General features: G+C 38.5%; 1 protein-coding gene across 1 annotated transcript; it reads left to right on the top strand.

The window, feature by feature from the left end:
* Positions 1 to 3,138: 3,138 nt before the first annotated feature.
* On the top strand, positions 3,139 to 4,655 carry LOC121808800 (glutathione S-transferase L1-like). The gene is made up of 5 exons (XM_042209376.1): positions 3,139 to 3,195; positions 3,503 to 3,536; positions 4,157 to 4,227; positions 4,288 to 4,390; positions 4,473 to 4,655. The coding sequence occupies exons 1-5, from the start codon at positions 3,139 to 3,141 to the stop codon at positions 4,577 to 4,579; spliced, it is 372 nt and encodes a 123-aa protein (XP_042065310.1). The 3' UTR covers positions 4,580 to 4,655.
* Positions 4,656 to 21,669: the final 17,014 nt, after the last annotated feature.

Here is a 21,669-nt window from a genome sequence, read left to right as displayed (position 1 = left end):
GTGGAATAAGATTTGTTATGTGGAGACAAATAGTATAATTTTAAATGTAAGAAAATAGAACTCATTGCTAGTTTAAGCTGGGAGCTTCAGTAATTTATTGCCCAGACTTCTTTTTATATTTCTACATACTTTTTCATTAAAAAGATAATATTGCTTAGTGTTCTTAGTTAAGAGCTTTTAAACAAGACAGAGAAAACACACATAGAGGTAGGAGAGACAACCTCAAAAAAGAGAAAAATACGCCTCCTTAATTACGAAGTTCGTTTCTTGGATTTGTTAATGATACAACCCCGGAAATTTTTCTACACAATCTCAATGGATCAACTCGTTTTTACGTCTTTAATTAAATAAATCTTAATGGATGTATCATTCTAAAAGCTATCCCATAAATTCACTATCTGTTTTTTCAAGAATTCTATTTAACCATATGCGTATTTGTGTGTCAATGGTATGCATTTCTGTGTTTAACATAAGAAATGAATTTGTAAATGTTGTACGAGTGAATATATAAAGGGTTTCACAACCTTTTGCTGCAATGGTCAAAACATAAGTAAGTGTGTGGGCCAACTCGGGATTTTAGGGAATCTTAAAAGGCTAAAAATATGAGTGTGTGTGTGGAATTAGTGGAATGATGTACTACCAAAAATAGAAATTGGTATATATTTTTAGTGGATAGAAGTATATTTTTATTCAATAAGTCATATGCAGTTTTTGTATTTTAATGATATAATTTCTATGTTCAGTAATATGCATTATGCGTCAAGAATAAATTTACCATTAAAAACATTTTAAAACTTAAATAAAAAATGTAAAATATTGTACATTAATGCCTTGTCACCACCTTATCAATTCGAAAACCGAAAGATTATATTTATTGACACTGTATATTGACTTCCTTTTTTTAAAATAAAAATGATTCTATATATGCTTCTTTCCAACCCCGGATTAACGTGTGTTGGTTCTTTAATTTAAAATCAACGGCTATCATTAATTCATCGAGCCATGTCAGAGAAAACTATTTTTGAAACAATGTGTGAAAATTACTGTAAGTCAAAATTTACTAAAACTAGTTTTATCCGTTTAGATTAAACCCTGAATAATAAATGTTTTCTAAATATATAAAGATAATGATAAAGTTGTACTACTACATTTAATTGATTTATTAAACGTTTAACTTAGTGACCAAGAACGGCGTCCAGTAAATTCTATACTATAAAACATCTTTAATTTTTGAACAAATATTAGTATTACTCTTTTGTCTTTCTGTACAACTATTACAATATACAAAAACGGGATTAATTTTACCCTTATAATTTATTCCAATGTTTATCATGAAATATTTTGTTAATAAATTATTCAAAATGTATATTTTTATAATGGGATGAAATGACCTTTCAAAGGTGTAATGCTGGGAAAAGGAAATATTATATCCTCAAAAGATAAGATAAGAAAAGTGCTGTCTTGTTGATCTATATTCCGCAAATCCTTGAAACTTCAATCTAGAATCACATAATAATTTGATCTTACCGTCGATTGTCATGGTCAATATCTTTTTGTTGATTCAATCGAAAAACTATGTAAATTATTCTTACATAAACTAAATTCATAATACAATTAATTAATAGAAAAAGTAGATTAGATTAACACTACACAAAAGCAGAGTTTACCGAACAAATATTTATTCATTGTTAATTACCACTATATCTCCGATGGAATACTGCCATCTAACATCCCCGACGGACTTTTAAAAAAAATAATACATCAAAATTTACGGATTACCCACGGAAACAAACTGTCGGCATAAAAGTCGGGCAAGAGGGATCGACTGCCCCCTTCTGACCGTTCGGAGAACCTAAATGTTCCCTAGAGTCGAGCCAGAAATAACATATCCGTCCCCTCAGCCGAGTTTAGAAATATATATATAGTAGTAGTATGTCGTATAAAATTGAATAGTCCAATGATTTAGTTATTAGGCTTTTAACTAAGAGGTCTATGATTTGACCATCAATGTATAATATTTTTATAATTTTTTATTCTATCTTTGTCTTACATTATCGACATTTAACTTTTTTTTTACCATAGATTCACTACAAAAATTGTCTATATTAGTGGCGGAAATAATCCGCCAATGATAGTGGCAGAATAGTGGCGGATAATCCGCTAGAATATTTAGTGGCGGAATACTCTCGGAACAGTGGCGGAATTGAATTTACCCTCACCAGTGGCGGATTTATTCCGCAACTATAAATTATTTTTTAAATAAGCTATATAAATATTAAAAAAAATTAATATTAGTGGCGGATTTTCCGCTACTAATCTAGTGGCGGATTACTTTCCGCCACTGTGTTACGAAACTTAATTAAATTAGGGCTCACTTACGCTTTTCATTCAATTCACTTCACGCCGTAGCCGTCGGTCCCCTCTCCAGCTCCGTTACCATCGCCTGCTCGGCCATCCGGCTACCCTTCCTTCCGCACCTCCTCTTTCGCGGAGGACGCTCACCGCTGTTCGCTCCGCTAAGTTCAACACGGCTACTCCTCCACCATTGGTATCCCCGCCGCTCGGAGCTTTGTAAAGTGAAGTTGTAACTGTGATTTTTGCGTATTGTAGTTAGATTACTGAGTTTTTGGAGTATAATTGTTGCTCATTGATAGGAAAATGAAGCAAAACAACTACTGTAAGTGATTTTGTAAAATTGAAATTCATAGTAATGTTGCTTTGCATTTTGGGGGAAATCTTTGCGCTTTGATTTTTAAAAAATCTGAATAATAGATGTGCATCCTCCTAATGCCTGTTTTAATTAGTCAAATATGATATTTTTTTCTTAAACTGCGCTTACTGCTTCTTTATTGGAGTTTATTCTTATGCAACATAGGATTTGATATATATCTTATATATTTCACTTTCTTCTTCAGCATATCGAAAGCTTGCTTGGAACAATCATCCAGATGTGAACAAGTCATGATGCACCATTGGTTTTTATTGGCTTCTAGCCTTACACTACTCTCTTTCTCTTTGTATATTTATTATTTATAAGTTGCTTTGGTGTTCATGTTCAAATTAGCATTTCTTTTACTTGTTCGTATTTTCTGGTACCTCAGGTTAATTCGATTTCTGTCCACCGATTAAGTGTGGGTAATGGTTTTTGAGCAGCGTAAAAGCAATCACAAATCCATTAATGACTATGAACCTCAGGTTAATGCGATTTCTGTCCATCAATTCCAATTCTTTTCTATTTCTTTGTTTTGTTTCAACTATAAGTTGATTAAATTAGTCATTGATTGCTTGAACAATGCCCCAATTTGTCGTCCTTTCTTAAGGTTTGATGAGGTTTGATCTGATCTTAATAGTCTGACAGTTGATTTCTTTTTTTGCTATATATGATTTGTATTGATTGGTTATCCAATTTGTTTTTTTAAGACCACATAGCTCTAAATAGTGGCAACTTATTGAAATAGTGGCAACTTATTGAATTAGATCTGAATGGGCACTGTATAAATAGTGGCAACTTATTGAATTAGATCTGAATGGGCACTGTATATATTTGTTTTATCTCTATTTTGATATGATATAAATCTAGAGAACTGATTGTGTGGCTGTTGCATATGATATGATATTCAGTTCTTGATCAGTTAGCACGTGAAGAATTGGGGATAATCATGTTAGTTATTTTAATGTTGGTGGATTATTTGAATATGTAGGTTATGGTTTGGTGATCAAATTCAATGCAATTCTTCATTCATGCTGTGTTCAATCAGGAACCGTTGTTTTAGGGAAAACATTACACAAAGATAACATTGAAAATATTATATTTACACATTGATAACTAATTTTATAGGAATTTACAAAAATCTGCTTTAGTTTTCATAAATTGGGCAGAAAAATAGAAACTACAGTTACAAATAGAATTTTGCACTAATCTCAGTTCTCATATTTAGTTAATAGTTTTCATAAATTAGGCAGAAAAATAGAAATTACTGTTAGAAATAGAATTTTGCACCAATCTCAGTTCTCCTATTTAGTTAAATCTTTTTTCTGGCCTCCAATTCAGGTGAAGAAATTAAGCCTCTGTTTTCCTATATTTAGATGCTAATAAGACGATATATGTGTTGCTCACGTTGAGTTGGCATTGTTTGTTTTATTATGTGGAATTCAGGTAAGGGGGAAAGTCTTGACTTGATTCGATATAATGATCAAAACATCGAAGGGCCTTCACTTTTTCCTAATGTAAGATCATCTACTATTTGATGTTTGCTTTTGTGAAAGCTCAGTGCTGAATCACTGCAGGGTCCAACCCAAGGGGAGTTCGGAGAGAAGTTGCTGTCAGTAACTGGCTCCTTCCACAAAGCTGTGACTACTTCATTAAAAGAAAACCGAATAGATGAAGCTAGTGAGTTTGGATTGTAATGACGGAGAATTTACCGCGATGAGAAGATGTTGAACTAAATGCCTATATGGTTTTTCTTCTATAGGTGCTGCTTTTGATGAGATTGACAGTGCTCTATCGAACTTCGATGATGGGCTATTTTTTCTTGGCCAGCTCAGTTTGGTGAGAAACTATGCAATATTGATTTTGTAAAAATCATGGGTTAAATATGCCCGGTCAATGGATTTTGACCAAATAATAAATGTGACGAGACATTTAATTTGTGAAATTAAATGACATAGCGTCGATCTACATTTTACGTAGATAAATGTAGTATACTCACTTTCTCAAATCCGATTTCCGATTAATGAGAAATAGTGGATTAAAGTTGGGCATAATTAGCTTTTAATTAAAGCTTGGAGTTGGAGCTTAGGGAATAATTAAATAGTGTTAATTATCCCACATTGGAGGATTAACACATCTTTTAATGTGTATAAATTAAGTGACTTTATGTTACTTAATAATTATAGTGGACCAAGATGGGTGAAAGAGCCCACACGCGCGCACACGCGCGCTGCCGCCGCCCGCTCGTGCACGTGCTCGCGCTCGCGGCCACGGGCCTCGGGCCCGGGCCCGATCCCGATCCCGATCCCGGACTTGGACTTGGATCTTGGCAATTGGTCTTTGGGCTTGGTGCTTGGCCCAAACTATTCTTTTTAGACCACGGCCGAGTCAGCAATCCAAGTGGCTTGAAACGTCGTCAAGCGAGGCACAGTCACGGCTGCCACGTGAGAAATCCACACGCTCCACATACGGGTGGCACACTCCAGCCACACGCCTGTAACTGACGTCGGTTACGAATTGCCATGATGAGCCTTCAATGGCTGGTTGACCCTGCATGGTGGCTTGGCCTATAAATAGGCTAGCCATACCACTGCATTAGGACACACATACAAGCATTCTCTGCATAAGCTCTCTCCCTCTTTCTGCATTATTTTTCTGTCGAAGCTCTGCCCTCTCCTCCATCCCGTTCGCCGGAGCTCTACTGATTGCGGTGCTGCATCAATAGAGACGTAGCCGTTTTACCTTTGGGGACGACACGCCAAACCGAAGAGCACTACCGGGGCGTATCTCGTCTTGCGGGAAGAGGCCTCCTCGACTCGGCTAATCATACTGGTTTAGTAGTTTCGATTCTACGTTGTTATTTCTAAAGTTCAGTTCCTTCTTTTCCTTTCTTTTGGGTTGTATTACGCTCGGTTTTTGTTATCTCTTGTAATCCCCAGAAACCAACAATCGCAAGACGAGATAGCTTGCGTTTGAAGGGATTTGGACCTTTTAAACTGAACTTAATAATTTCGAAACTTAAACACCTTTGCTGGAGATGTCGACTGAATCCAACAACGCTGATGCCACCACCACCGCCGCCATTCCCTCCACCATGGCGACCACTGGACCGGTCAACACTTCATCGATTCCCTCGATGATGCCAACCCCCGGCTTCCCAGCCGCCTCATCCACTGTCCCTTGGGTTTGGGACAACCCCTTCGGGGCGTCCACTGGTTCCACCTTTGGTGGTTCGGTTGGTTCCACGTTTAGTGGTTCCTTCGGATCCTTTAATGGATCGAGTGTTGGTGTCTTCGGGCTCAATACTGGTGTTGGATCTTCCGGGATCAACGCAAATGTGGGTGGCACTATGCCCAACACGAACATGGGGGGCTCTATGCCCAACCAAGTTGTTGGCTCATTCGGGGGCAACGGAATTGGTTCCTTCCAAGGACCAACTGCGGCACCTTTGGCACCAAGAATGATGCCACCTGCCGAGAAACCACCCAAGTTTGGAGGATCAGACTTCAAGAGGTGGTACCAAAAGATGTTGTTCTATTTGACAACATTGGGCGTCGCCAACTTCCTCACGGAGAACGAGCCGCCCGCGCCAAGCGACCAAGAGACTAGGCTCGAAGTCATGGCAGACTATGAAGCTTGGAGGAAAGGAGATTATCTTTGTAAAAATTTCATTCTAAGTGCATTAGATGATAGTTTGTACAATATATACTCCAATGTAACCACATCTAAACAAATGTGGGAAAGCCTAGAAAAGAAATATAGCATAGATAATGCTGCAGGGACTGAACAGGTCGTAGCGTCCAAGTTTATGGACTACAAAATGGTCGACTCTCGACCCATCATGGAGCAAGTCCAAGAGCTCCAAATGATCATCCACTCCTTAGTGGCTGAAGGGATGACCTTGCCCGATAAGTTCCTAAGGTGCACGATCATTGACAAGCTCCCTCCAAGTTGGAAGGACTTCAAGAGTTATCTCAAGCACAAGCGAAAACAGATGACCCTTGAAGACTTGATCGTGAAGTTGCGCATTGAGGCCGACGTGCACAAAAGTGATCAAAAGGCTAAGGGCTTCACCCCAAATGAAGCCAAAGCCAACATGTTGGAACGGGGCGGTTCCTCCTACAAACGCCCTCGCACAAACCGTCCAAACGACAAAGGGAAGGGAAAGCAGCCTTCAAAGAAGTTTGAAGGCGACTGCTACAAATGTGGCAAACAAGGCCACTTTGCTAAAGACTGCCGCAGCAAGAAGAAGAAGCCAGCTGCCCACGTCATTTAGAAGGAGTTCAAGGACTGGGATGTGAACAACCTCATTGCTGTGGTCACTGAAGAGGTCAACCTTGTTAACAACAACAAGGGTGGCTGGTATATTGATACCGGCGCTACTGCACACGTCTGCGCAGATAGAAGTATGTTCTCCACCTACAACAACGTTGAAGGGAGAAAGATAAACATGGGGAATCAAGCCTCGTCTGAAATCCTCGGAGTTGGTGATGTAATCCTCAAGATGACGTCTGGCATCTCAATCACCTTGAAGGATGCGCTGCACGTTCCGGACATCCGGAAGAACCTAGTTTCAGGATCAATACTAGTGAATAAGGGTTTTAAACTTGTATTTGAATCCGATAGGTTTGCATTGTATAAGTTTGGGAAGTCCCTCGGAAAAGGTTATGTAACCGACGGACTTTTCAAGCTTACTGTAGCAACACTGCGTGTTCCAAAGCCATTGGCTAATAAGAATAAAGCATCTACTTCCTCTTATTTGACCGAGTCTTCAAATTTGTGGCATTGTAGATTGGGACATGTAAATTCAAAAGCCATTAAAAGATTAGTAAATTTAGATTTACTAAGGGCTAATGAATTGGATATCCAAGATAAATGTGAAATTTGTCTTGAAGCAAAAATGACTAAGTTGCCGTTTCATTCGGTTGAACGAAGCACAAAACCCCTTGAATTAATTCACACGGATGTATGTGATTTAAAGATGGTGCAAACAAGAGGTGGTAAAAAGTACTTTATCACTTTCATAGATGATTGCACAAGATATTGCTACATTTATCTTTTAAAAAGTAAAGATGAAGCAATAGAGGCGTTCAAAAATTATAAGAAGGAAGTTGAGAATCAACTTGGTTGTAAAATCAAAATGATTCGAAGCGATAGAGGAGGAGAATATGTAGCCCCGTTTGAGGAATTATGCAACGAAAGTGGTATAATCCATCAAACGACTGCACCATATTCACCACAATCTAATGGTGTTGCAGAACGCAAAAATCGAACTCTAAAAGAGATGATGAATGCACTGCTTCTAACTTCAGGATTACCACATAACATGTGGGGGGAAGCTGTTTTGACAGCCAACTATATGTTGAATAAGATCTCTCTCAAAGGAAAAGATGTCACTCCTTATGAGTTGTGGAAGGGAAGGAAGCCATCCTACAAATACCTTAAAGTGTGGGGGTGTTTGGCAAAGGTGATGGTTCCTCCGCCCAAAGAAGTTACAATCGGACCTAAGACGGTTGATTGCATCTTCATTGGATATGCACTTAACAGTAGTGCATATCGATTTGTTGTTCACAAGTCTGAAATATCGACTATCACAGTAGGAACAACAATTGAGTCGAGGAATGTTGTATTTCTCGAAAATACATTTCCTTGCAAAGACAAGGAAAAAGTCTCAACCAATTCTGAGACAAGAATGAAGAAGCCACTAGTTCTAAACCAGTGGAAGAAGAAGCCACTAGTTCTAAATCAACGGATGTGGAACTTGAATCGCACAAGCGTGCAAGGCCCGATCCAAAAGATACTGTACTAAGACGTAGTAATAGAGTCAGAACACCAAAAAGTTTTGGTCCTGACTATATTGCTTTCATGTTGGATGAAGAACCAACATTGATAAAAGTAGCCTTTGCTGGCCCAGACGGGCTGCATTGGAGAGAAGCTGTTCAAAGTGAAATTGATTCAATTTTGCTAAACCACACATGGGTGTTGGTTGATTTACCCGAATGTGCTAAACCTTTAGGATGCAAATGGGTTCTTAAAAGAAAGTTTAAGGCCTATGGAACAGTTGATAAGTATAAAGCCCGATTAGTAGTAAAGGGTTTTAAACAAAAGGAAGGACATGACTTCTTCGATACCTATTCACCTGTAACAAGGATTACATCTATACGAGTGCTTCTCGCTATTGCTGCATTGCACAATCTTGAGATTCATCAAATGGATGTAAAGACCGCGTTTCTAAATGGTGAACTAGAAGATGAAATCTATATGGAACAACCCGAAGGGTTTGTAAAACCTGGACAAGAGAAAAAGGTATGCAAGCTCGTAAAGTCCCTATATGGATTGAAACAAGCGTCATTGCAGTGGCACTTGAAGTTTGATAATGTGATGTTATCAAATGGGTTTAAAATCAACGAGTGCGACAAATGTGTCTACATCAAGAGCACTAATAACGGTCATGTTATAGTGTGTCTCTACGTTGATGATATGTTAATCTTGGGTAGCAACACTCAAGTAATTAACGATACAAAGACCATGTTAAAGAGAAACTTTGACATGAAAGACATGGGTCTAGCCGATGTAATTCTTGGAATGAAGATTCTAAGAACGAATGATGGAATCATCTTAACACAATCACATTATGTTGAGAAGATATTGAATAAATTCAAAGCCTATGATGGCGCGCCGGTTAAGACTCCAATTGAACTCGACGTTCACTTGAGCAAGAACAAAGGCGAGCCCGTTGCACAAGAAGAGTATGCACGGGTCATCGGGTGCATTATGTACTTGACTAATTGCACTCGACCTGACATTGCTTGTGCCGTGAACAAGTTGAGTCGTTACACGAGCAATCCAAGCAAAGAGCATTGGAGAGCTCTTGTGAGGGTTTTGAGATATTTAAAACATACTCAAAATCTTGGGCTACACTTCTCGAGATACCCCCGGTACTTGAAGGGTACTGTGATGCCAATTGGATATCCGATAATAGAGACTCACTTTCAACAAGTGGATACGTCTTTACTATTGGGGGAGGTGCTGTATCGTGGAAATCCACAAAACAGACATGTATAGCCCGATCAACAATGGAATCGGAGTTCATTGCCTTAGATAAGGCGGGTGAGGAAGCCGAGTGGCTTAAGAACTTCCTTGAAGATATTCCTTGTTAGTCTAAGCCAGTGCCACCAGTGCTAATCCACTGCGATAGCCAAGCGGCTATTGGAAGGGCAAACAATGGTTTCTATAACGGTAAGTCTCGACATATACGTCGACGACATAACACCGTGAGACATTTGATCACAACTGGCGTGATTACAATTGACTATGTGAAGTCAATAGATAATCTAGCGGATCCGCTAACCAAAGGGTTAAACCGTGATCAAATGAATAAGTTGCTAGAGGGAATGGGTTTGAAATCCACAAACTAAAGAATTATCATAGCGGTAACCCAACCATGATGACTGGAGATCCCAAGAACTTGGTTCAAAGGGACAACTAAGCTATGAGAGTTCATGAGAAACACTCAACTATATCTATTCCCTAGAGAGCAATAGAGTGTTGGAGAACTTGCCTAGTGGTAAAGGCCAAGTCTATGACTTCTAATGGTTCTTAAGAAACTCAAAGAGATGGAGTTCTCAAAGAGACCAAGTATGGCAAGGTACTTGACTAAGAATCACCTATGTAAGTGTGAAGTGTGGTCGCTTCATAAAACACACTTATGAATCCAAAGTGGTGTCCAAGACTGCAATTGACACAAAACGTGAGAACGGATGAGGTTGAGGTGTTTAAGCGTTAACACCATTGTCTCGGTGCACGCCGTGGGGGATTAGTTCAAAGCATCGCGCTACTAAGCCGCCTGTGTATCCGATGGTGTCGACTATGGAGGGTTCAAAGTCAACAACTACCTATCCTTATGCTTATATACCTCTCGAGGGTTGAGCTTGTGTCTGCATGCATATGCATTTGGCTATTTCCACTCATGTGGGGGATTGTAAAAATCATGGATTAAATATGCCCGGTCAATAGATTTTGACCAAATAATAAATGTGACGAGACATTTAATTTTGTGAAATTATATGACATAGCGTCGATCTACATTTTACGTAGATAAATGTAGTATATTCACTTTCTCAAATCCGATTTCCGGTGAGTGAGAAATAGTGGATTAAAGTTGAGCATAATTAGCTTTTAATTAAAGCTTGGAGTTGGAGCTTAGGGAATAATTAACTAGTGTTAATTATCCCACATTGGAGGATTAACACATCTTTTAATGTGTATAAATTAAGTGACTTTATGTTACTTAATAATTATAGTGGACCAAGATGGGTGAAAGAGCCCACACGCGCGCGCCGCCGCCGCCGCCCGCCTGAGCCCGAGCCCGAGCCCGTGCCCGTGCACGTGCTCGCGGCCGCGGGCCTCGGGCCCGTGCCCGGGCCCGATCCCGATCTCGATCTTGGACTTGGACTTGGACTTGGATCTTTGCAATTGGTCTTTGGGTGGTCTTTGGGCTTGGTGCTTGGCCCAAACTATTCTTTTTAGACCACGGCCGAGTCAGCAATCCAAGTGGCTTGACACGTCGTCAAGCGAGGCATAGTCACGGCTGCCACGTGAGAAATCCACACGCTCCACATACGGGTGGCACACTCCAGCCACACGCCTGTAACTGACGTCGGTTACGAATTGCCATGATGAGCCTTCAATGGCTGGTTGACCCTGCATGGTGGCTTGGCCTATAAATAGGCTAGCCATACCACTGCATTAGGACACACATACAAGCATTCTCTGCATAAGCTCTCTCCCTCTTTCTGCATTATTTTTCTGTCGAAGCTCTGCCCTCTCTTCCATCGAGCTCTACTGATTGCGGTGCTGCATCAATAGAGACGTAGCCGTTTTACCTTTGGGGACGACACGCCAAACCGAAGAGCACTACCGAGGCGTATCTCGTCTTGCGGGAAGAGGCCTCCTCGACTCGGCTAATCATACTGGTTTAGTAGTTTCGATTCTACGTTGTTATTTCTAAAGTTCAGTTCCTTCTTTTCCTTTCTTTTGGGTTGTATTACGCCCGGTTTTTGTTATCTCTTGTAATCCCCAGAAACCAACAGATTTACCAACCTCTATATGATATGAATGTAAGCCGATTTGTGATAATGGAAACTACAGTAGGGAAAGATGCTAAACATTCATTGTGTTCTTGCAATGTTTCAAGTCTATGGTGGATTGAAAGTGACATAAACTGAGTTAGTGATCAATGCATTGAATTTGATAGAATGCTTTATTTTATGATTTTACCTCAGGTGGATATTGCTTATGTTCCCTTCGTTGAAAGATATCAACCCTTCAATCTATGCATCTTTTGTTTGGGGGGTGGAGTAGAGATCTCTTCAATCCTAGACTGGTTGCCCTACCTGATTAATCAATAGTTTCAAATAGAACACCCATCTCATTTTGGGCATTGCCAATAAAAATGCTTTATAGAAAGAGAGTTATTTTCCCTCCAACAACTTATGACTAATTGATTTTTTCCAATTCCATTACCTTCATGGTTTATAAAATTTTATTTACACATTACACAGTAAGATCAGTGTCGAGTTTGCTAGTATAGCATTGGAACAATCACATTATTAAAACTACCCCTTGTGATATGAAAGCATTTGTTAGTGCAAGATTAATAGGAAATTTCCAGAATTAAGGTATTAGGTATTCAAAAACCATATTTATGTAGATGTATGCGAAGCTATAAAATAAATTGGTGAAATGCCAGAAAGCATTACTTCAGTGTGTTGGAACCTTATGAGTTTCTCAAAAGTAAGGAGATTCAAAAACTTATTTTTCAATCAAATAGATTCTATTTTGACAAAAATATATTTTTTGGCAATTTTTAATTAGTATATTTTCCTCAATAATCTCTATAACAGATGTACCAACTTATTTTGTGAGTACTTCAATCAATATAAGTATTTTGTGAATACACCTTACTCCAAACTAATGTGAAATGTCTTCTTGGATGGCCTGTTGGAGGCTACCCTAGTCCTCAGGTGATGATCTTTACCATTGATATAATGCTGCTGAATTAGCATGGTTGATGTTTCTGTGAACAATCTAGGGGCTTTACTACTACGATGCTCATTTATTTATATGGGAGCTAGCTAATCTATTCTTGATCGTTTGATGGTTCATAGTGACTGGAACGAGAGCAGGATGTCACACCAATTACAGGTATTGTTGGGCTAATGCTATAGTTAAATTTTTAGTTAATTACTTATGCATGAGTTTGTTTGTGTTTTTTTTGGACTTTAGCACCCTGAGCATGAGAGAGTAATGTGGTTTCGAAGTGATCAAGAAGGCGATTTTGAACCTCTCCCTTTGCCACAAGGATCACATCAATGCATACGAATAAGGGAACGAGCAAAGGCTGACAGGAAAGCACGAGACTACCAGCATCGACACCTTCTCATGGGTACGGTTGCTTCTAAAATACATAAATTTATGTTTGTCTAGTTTTTGAACTATTTTGGCGTAAACCAGTTTGGTAAGTTGCCAGTTTGTGTTATAATTGCCTAGTTTCTGAACTATTTGTGAGAGGAATTTTAACATTAGAAGTCATACAATATGTTTGATTCAATATGTCGTAATTACTCAATTCGATATATGGTTAGGTATAAGACGATGTTAGCATTATTTTACTATTGAATAAGCATTACTTGATTTAATCCCACTTGATTTGAATCCATAATGATGTTAGTTCTAGAGTTATTTGGAAAGTTTAGGTTAATTTCCCTTTAATACCATTGAAAAACACTAGTTGTAATGCTAATGTATATGTGTGTGGCTTCAGGAGGTGGCTCAAAGATGAACAGATAATTTTGATCCAAGATTTGGAAAGGAAAGAGACGAAATTCATGAGACTAGGAAGGAACGCGATTGTAGATGATAAATTTGCCAAAAACGATCCCACCACTAATTTGCAAATTGAGAAGCTACATGCTCAGCTATTTTGTTATTAACTAAGTTTAGAATTTGCACTGATGTTCAATATTATTAAACGTTAATGTTTTGAGTAATATATGAGTAGGAGAGTGTTATATTGCTAACTCAATACTTAATTGCTAACTACTGTTAAATAATAACCCTTAGATATTTAAATCAAGTGCCTAGATCATCAGTCCAAAATGTCAATACGATCAACAAAAAACGTCAATAAGGATATTAAGTTCAATTTACAACAAATTAGTTGTAACTAACATTTGAAAAATATCGCATAACTTTAAAACGCATATAACTTTCTCGATTTAAATTATTTTTTCGCACAACATATATCAAATTAAAGATAATTTAATAAGGATTCTAATGAGATCTCACTTGCATATGTTCCGATGTCAAAATTTGAATTTTTTTTTTTTGAAAATTTACAATTTTTTCGTAGAGCAACAAATGTCAACATAGTATATAAAATATGTCAATATAATACATGTAGAATGTCATTCTTAAAGCAATGTGTTGACATTCTCAAAGCATTGTGTTGATATTTTCAAAACACAGTATTGACATTTTCATCAAAAACCCAAATTTGGTAGTTTTTTTATCTTTTTTGATTTAATTAATAAAAACGAAAATTACACGTGGCAAATTTTAGACCACTAGATTTATAAAATCCTACGGTCTTAAATTAATTGTAGTTAACAACTTGAGAGTAAGTTAGCAATTGATTACTCCCCTATATGAGTATTGGTGTATCTATTGTTATTTTTACTATGAATGCATTGATTTGATGAAAAAATATCTTAACAAGGTGGATAAATAATAAAATAAATATAATCAAAAGATGTACAAAAGTTTAGTGGCGGATGGATTCTGCCACTAAGAGCATCCGCAGCGGTTGAAGGACGGCGTCTGTCCGTTCGTCCCAGCGGCCGACACCCGCTGTCAGCCGCTGCGCTCTTGCCGCTGGCGCGGCGCTGCTCGATGCATCGAGCCCACATTGAGCTATAAGAAGACCTAATCAAATACATTTGGGCAAAATTCGGCCACGAGTAGTGGGTTTTTTTAATTTTATGAATTTAATTATGTAATTTTTAATTTTTAGGATTTTAATTATGTATGTTTTAATTTTTTTGTAATTCGTAATAGTATTCCGGGTATTTTTAATGCATTTTAATTTTGTGGAAATGTTTTTATTTAAATTGAATAATAGAAGGGTGAGATCTTTGAGCTTGTCCTTGCGGAAGAACACGGATGTGGGTGTTGTGCTCTTGCCTAAGAGCAGGGAGTAAAAGTGTGTCTTGGCCCACATCCGTGCTCGTTGGCAAGAGCACGGATGGGGATGCTCTAAATAGCATTACTTGTAGTGGCGGAACATCAATGGCGGAAACAAGTTTTGCAACTAATAATGCGGCCCCCAAATCCGCCACTATTTAAAATTTTTAGTGGCGGAATTGCTCTGGCGGACTATTTTATTTTCCATGGCTAATCCGCCTCTACATTTCTGTGGCGGAAAATTTCCGCCACTGATATATTAGCGGCGAATATATTGCCGTGGCTAGGTGTGCACACGGTTCAAAAACCGCTGGTTCCGGTTCGGAACCGACGGTTGACGATTCACCATTTCCATGAACCGGAACCGGCCCGCCAAGGGTCCCGGCGGTTCCGGTTCAAAAAACCGCCGGTTCACGAGGCAGTTAAAAACCGCCGGTTTTTTACCGAAACCGCCGGTTCCGGGCCTGTTCGGCGGTTCGATTTTTTTTCCTTCTCGTTTTAGTGTTTATTTCAACGAGACTACAAGTCACAAGTCACAACTTATAAGGTACAATTTACACTTAATGTTGGATTTGAGCCTTTGGGTTGAAATAGAGTGTATTGGATGATTCTCTTTTATAGCTACATGTTCTTGGATGTGTTGCTCTTTCTTTCAATGTGGGATAAAACTCCTTATTCTTTTTTACATCTCCATCATCTTTGTTTATATTAATTTATATCTTAACTATCTTCTATTATTACAACTTAACAACAAATATAATTACATAAAGTATTATTCTTTAATTCTTTATCATTATCGATTTGTTTGTGTATAAGTTTATGTGTATGTTAACTAATAAATACCATTATACACATTAAGAGAATAACTATTATACAAATTGTATTAATCTAGTGATAACTATAATATGAATAATTATTTATCTATATACAAATCATATTACTCAATAATTGTTTATTCTTATCTATCAAGAATATATTCACAAATAATAATTTTATTTATATAAATTATATTGCATCTATTAGAATAACAACTATTATACAAAATCATACTATTAGTCTACTACTAATATATAAATATATAAACTATATTATACCACTAAACAAATCATTCTTTAGTTATCTATTTTTATCATTATTATACCAATTATATTAATTGTTGTTTTTTCACATTTTAATCAATATATTGAGAAAAATTAGCAACATACTTACATTTAAATCCAATTATTTGAACACGTTCACATTCTATAAATATACAAATTATTAGCAACATGCAACATTCATATTTAATTAAACTATTCTAGTTGATGCTATTATTATCTATAAATTTGTCTTATCAAAAGAATCATAACAAAAATAAAGATAAAGTTAGTGAATAATAAAATGTAGTAAAAAATAAAGAAAAGTAGAAAACAAAAGAAAGTTTTATATCCCACATTGAAAAAAGATGAATGAATTATCTAAAAGTTTTATTTGTGAAATTCATAAAATTAAAAAATAAAGAAAAGTAGAAAACAAAAGAAAGTTTTATTTGTGAAATTTGATTTTTATATATAAAAGTTGATTTTTATAAATAATAATTTTTTAATGTTATGAACCGGGGGTTTTAACCGGCGAACCGCCGGTTCCGGTTCGCGATATTTCTGAACCTGAACCGGCTCGCTAGAATCGCCGAATTGCCATCTGGTTCGAACCGCAGGCGCCGGTTTCGGTTCATGAACCGGCGGTTTCGAATCGCCGGTTAACCAGCGGTCCGGTTCGGATTGTGCATGCCTAGCCGCGGCTCTGTTCCGCCACTAACTCTTTTAGTGGTTCCGCCACTAATTCCTTTAGTGGCGGAAAAATCGCTATTTATCTGCCATTAAATAGTGATTTTTTTGTAGTGATTGATCTAATTCTAATACTAATAGCACTAGTTTTGAGTTAGAATTTGTAATGTTAAAATCAAGAGTACGGATTATTTCGTATCTGTGACTCTCTCAATCCTAATGGCAATGTACATTTTAGTGTAATTGAGTTGGGTAATGAAATTTACGCCTTAGGATATTTTGCATAGTTTAGTTATACTAAAACGTAAAAGCAAAAAATTTCGACGTTTTTATAATTTTTTAAATTATGGCTTACAGTCATATTTTTAACGTTTTGTGTTAAAACATATACTGGTTGTTTGGACCACTATCTTAATTACAACTATATGTAACTAATTTTAGAAAATATCAACTTAAAATACCTATTGGCTTTTTAACGTTTTGTGTAAAGTGTATACGTACAGCTGGTTGTTTGGACCACTATCTTACAACTAAAACTAGTTTTAGAAAATATAAACTTAAATATACTTATTGGCTTTTGGCTAAATATGTAAATCCAATAGCATGTGCACAATATGCTAAAGGAAAATTTACCACAATACAGCTAATAATTTGTAGACTACTCCCTCCCTCCGTTTCACAAATATATTTCACAAATATATGACATTTGAGATGGACAGGAATTGATGCACAATAATTATAGTACTATTAATAGGGAATGAAGCTCACTTTATTAGAGAAAGAAGTTACTAAAAATGGAATGAGATATTTTTGGACATACCAAAATGAAAATATTCTTTTTTTTTGATGAATCAATGAATGGAATATAAAGGCAGAAAGTAAAGTACAAGCAAGATACGGGCATACCCGATGGATACATGCCTAAGAGCCGAGGCTATGTAGGCCGATGGGGGGAAGTAAACTCAAGGGAAAAAGTACCCTTAGAATTGGTATTACAATACAGAAATCATACATCGACAATACATGAATAAGATCAAATAGAGGAACTTCACATCGGTTAAAGTCTTCACGATGGGATCCACACGAAATGCTCTGGTACTTCCGTCCGTCAATGTGTGCTTGTACTCGTTGCTACCGTCCACGTTACCCCAATAGATGTATGGGTAGGGCCTCGTTAAAACCTCCTAGAGATAAAACCCAATGGGAAAAAATCCCTAGAAGGAAAAAGAGTACCCCCGTGGCCGAGAGCAACGCTAGACTCCCAAGTGCTCGGTCACTTGTTCATGCGGATAAAAGGAGTATAAGACTGCATATGTTACCTTCTTCACCTCAAACACCAAGTGCTTGGGTTCAAATGTTGATCCGTCAAAAATCAGGGCATTCATGCCTTGCAACATCAGGCTGACCATTGTGATGATGGCTAGTCTTCTAGCCTTGCGGATGATTGCCGCGCCACTTCTTTCTTTGATCATCCACTTAATGGCGCTCGGTATGGTGGTTATGTTCCTCCGCATTCCCAGCCAAGATTCGATCTCCTTCCAAACTGCCCAAGTCTTGTGGCATTTGAAGAAAAGGTGGTCCACGGACTCCTTGTGCGCCATGCACAAGGGACAACGTTGATCGATGTTCAAGTATCCCAATCTGTCCCTCGTTGGAAGACGTCGTTTGAGAGCTTGCCAAGTAGTGAAGGAGTACTTTGGTGAGACAAACTCCTTCCACACGAATCTGTGCCACAGTCGCCGTTCTCCTTTTGGCCTGAATCACTCGTATTCCTTGACCGCTCCCTTGCTCCCGTACCATTGTCCTAGCATCTTCTCCACTTCTCTTCTCTGGTCGGTCGGCTAGTAATTCTTCTCGGATTTCAAGCAGCCTCTTGAAGAGTGGTGAGTCCCACGATCTTGCCGTCCATTCCCACAGCGTCCCGTTCTTAAGAAACTCACTATGGATCCATTTGATCCATAGGGAATCCTTGGAATCCTTCTTGATGTGAATGTTCCACAAGTTCCGCGCAAGTAGAGCCTTGTTCCACGCCCCGAGGTCCCGAAAGCCGAGTCCCCCTTCATCCTTTGGTAGGCAGAGATCCTTCCAAGACACCGTGGGGTATTTCGTACCCCAAAGGAACTCACGACTGATGGAGATGATCCCATCCCTCACGTTTGCCGGCAGGGGAAACACTTGTAGCCAGTAGCACTCGACTCCCTACAAAACATAGCGCACAAGTTCAGTTTTATCGGCATAAGAAAGATTCTTACATGTCCATTTTTTGGTGAGGGATGCGATCTTCTCAATCAGCGGCGAGTAGTGCATGATGTTGAGCTTGCTCGACGCGAGGGGCACTCCCAAGTACTTCACCGGAAGGGACCCCACCGGGAAGCCGAAGATGGTCTTGATCTCCTCCAAGTCCCGTGTTGGCAGCTTTCCTCCTGAAAAAAGGTTAGATTTATCCTTGTTGATCTCCAAGCCCGAGCAGCCCTAGAATTTCTCCATAGCATTCGCCAAGATCTCCATGGACATGTAGTCGCCCCTACTAAAAAGCATAAGATCATCCGCGAAGGCTAGGTGAGTAATCTTTTCACTCGCACATTTTACATGGAAGTTAAAGTTGGAGTTCGTCGTTCGGGCTGCAAGCAAACGGGATAAGTATTCCATGCAAAAGATAAAAAGAGTAGGGGACATAGGATCTCCCTGTCGAAGTCCCCTTTTGCTGGGGAAAAATCCGTGCGGGCTCCCGTTGATCGCGATCGAGAACCGAGGTGTCGTGACACACTGCATCACCCAATAGACGAACTTCGGGTGGAAGTTCAGCCCATGTAGGATGGATCTGAGGAAGTCCCAATCCACAGTGTCATACGCCTTTCGAAGATCGATCTTGACCGTACACTTGGGAGCATTCTTCTTGTCCGCATGCCCTCGCATAAGCTCCTGCGCGAGGTGGATGTTGTCCATGATATGCCTCCCAGGGATGAATGCCGACTGTGCCATGTTTACCAACTTATTCAATAGCGGCGCCATCCTCCTCGAAAGGATCTTCGTGATGATCTTGTAGAAGACGTTGCAGCAGGAGATAAGCCTGTAGTCGCCCACTGTTGGGTTGATTGAAGTCTTCGGAATCAGGGAAATCACCGTTGTGTTGAAGTTCTTCAACAACTGGCCTGTTTCAAAGAATTCCTTGACTGCATCAACCACGTCCTTGCCAACTCTCTCCCATTGCTTCTTGAAGAATGCCGAGGAGTAGCCATCGGGGCCCGGTGCCTTGTCGTTCCCAATGTCAAACAAAGCTTCTTTGATCTCCTCGACCGTAATGGGTCGCACCATGTCCCTACTATCCTCCTCGCTCACAAGTGGGCCTTGCCTAATGATGTCCACCTTGATGGGTTCCGGCTCCTTCTTGGTTCCTAGGAGAGTCGAGTAGAATTCCACAAACTCTCTAATTATTTCCTATTGATCCCTCGTGATGGTGCCGTCTCTCTGAAAATGTTCTTATTTTAATGGGACGGGAGAGTACCCATTAATCATAAGCAGGCAAAACTCAATACTATAAATCCGTATGTAATGATTATTAGTAATTTTACTAATTAATAACATAAAAATCATTAAAGTTGAAAACCTGCATTATTGTGATACAACAATACACATTTGTATTTCAGCGAATAACATAGACGATGTAGTAAACAGATAATTGTGTATTTAATATTTCAACAAAGCTTAGCAAATATTGTCTAGTAAACATAAAAGCGCTTAATATTTTTGTAAAGTGTGAAAAATGGAGAAGTAAATTTGCGCAGAAGAGAAGAAACCGTTGAAAAAGAAAAGAAGTAAACTTGGAATTCATTATTGACTACATTGCGGCAAAAATCAACTACAAATTACAATAAAAAGCCATATACTATATAGGCTGGTAAAAATAACAAAATATAACTGACTAAAAATTTATTTTCTTATTTTAAAGTAAATGATATAATCATATGCGTTTCTTGAAAATTTGACATGTTAAATAACATCATTTAAAAAAAAAAAAATGCATGCATTTGTAGTTGATTTTCATGTCATCATGTGGGTAGTCATCACCATTATATCTTGTACAATGCACAATCAACACTCGGACATACTCAAATTAATTAATCAACATCAAATTAGGCGATTCCAAAATCGAAAATTAATCAAATAACCAAATTTTATTCCTTAATTTCATGCATATATATAGTACATAATAGGTGGTGCTAGTACTACTACAGCAACATTTCTGATTACTCGTGTTTATTTCCACTAGCTTAGTGTTATAAATCACGACTCAGTCGAAGGGCTAATGGCTGGGCTCGGGCCCATGTCTAGGCACAGAGACTCCAAATGAGCTTGCTTGGGTGAGGGAGGCGCTAGACGGTCTACGAGGAGCCCAGTGGCATATCGAGCTTCAGATGGCGAAGTGGCTGGCTTGGCGCCATGGACGACTGGACCAGCCTTCTCGTGGCGGGCGAGAGAGGAGGTTGCCATCACTACCATTACCAAAAGGGAGAAGAGAGGAATGAATGAATGGAACTTGTAATTAGCACCCATTTTCTTGACTCTGTGTTTGAAAATCCTTCTCCAATTTCACCTCATTTATAATGAGTTCCGACCAATGAATGAATGCCACGTGGTATGAAAACGATGTGCATTCATCGACTGAATTATGTTTTATGATTTATGTGGACATAAATTATAGCGACCCTTTTCCTTGATTATTACGGTAATAAGATTAACTTGTAAAATCAATTGTGGTAATTGAGATTTGAGAATATTGTGCATAAACAGCTGGTGATTTTCTGTTTAGCCTGAAGAACACTTTTTTTTCCTATAATATTGATTGTTGAATTCTATACGTAACATTAGAACGTACCTAGTCTTGGTAAATTGGCTTCAAAATTAATATGTACAGATAAGCAGTGGGGTATATCCAACGAAAAGTAAGGA

Source organism: Salvia splendens, chromosome 6 (genome assembly GCF_004379255.2).
Source record: "Salvia splendens isolate huo1 chromosome 6, SspV2, whole genome shotgun sequence".
NCBI lineage: Eukaryota > Viridiplantae > Streptophyta > Magnoliopsida > Lamiales > Lamiaceae > Salvia > Salvia splendens.
This window is presented reverse-complemented; position numbering and strand designations above follow the sequence as displayed.

What these genes read in the sequence shown, in the direction of transcription:
- LOC121808800 (XM_042209376.1), top strand. Translation starts at nt 3,139, where the DNA reads ATGGTTTTTGAGCAGCGTAAAAGCAATCACAAATCCATTAATGACTAT. An exon ending in GGCCTTCACTTTTTCCTAAT is followed by an intron (nt 4,228 to 4,287) that starts GTAAGATCATCT and finishes GAATCACTGCAG; the next exon opens with GGTCCAACCCAAGGGGAGTT. An exon ending in AAACCGAATAGATGAAGCTA is followed by an intron (nt 4,391 to 4,472) that starts GTGAGTTTGGAT and finishes TTTCTTCTATAG; the next exon opens with GTGCTGCTTTTGATGAGATT.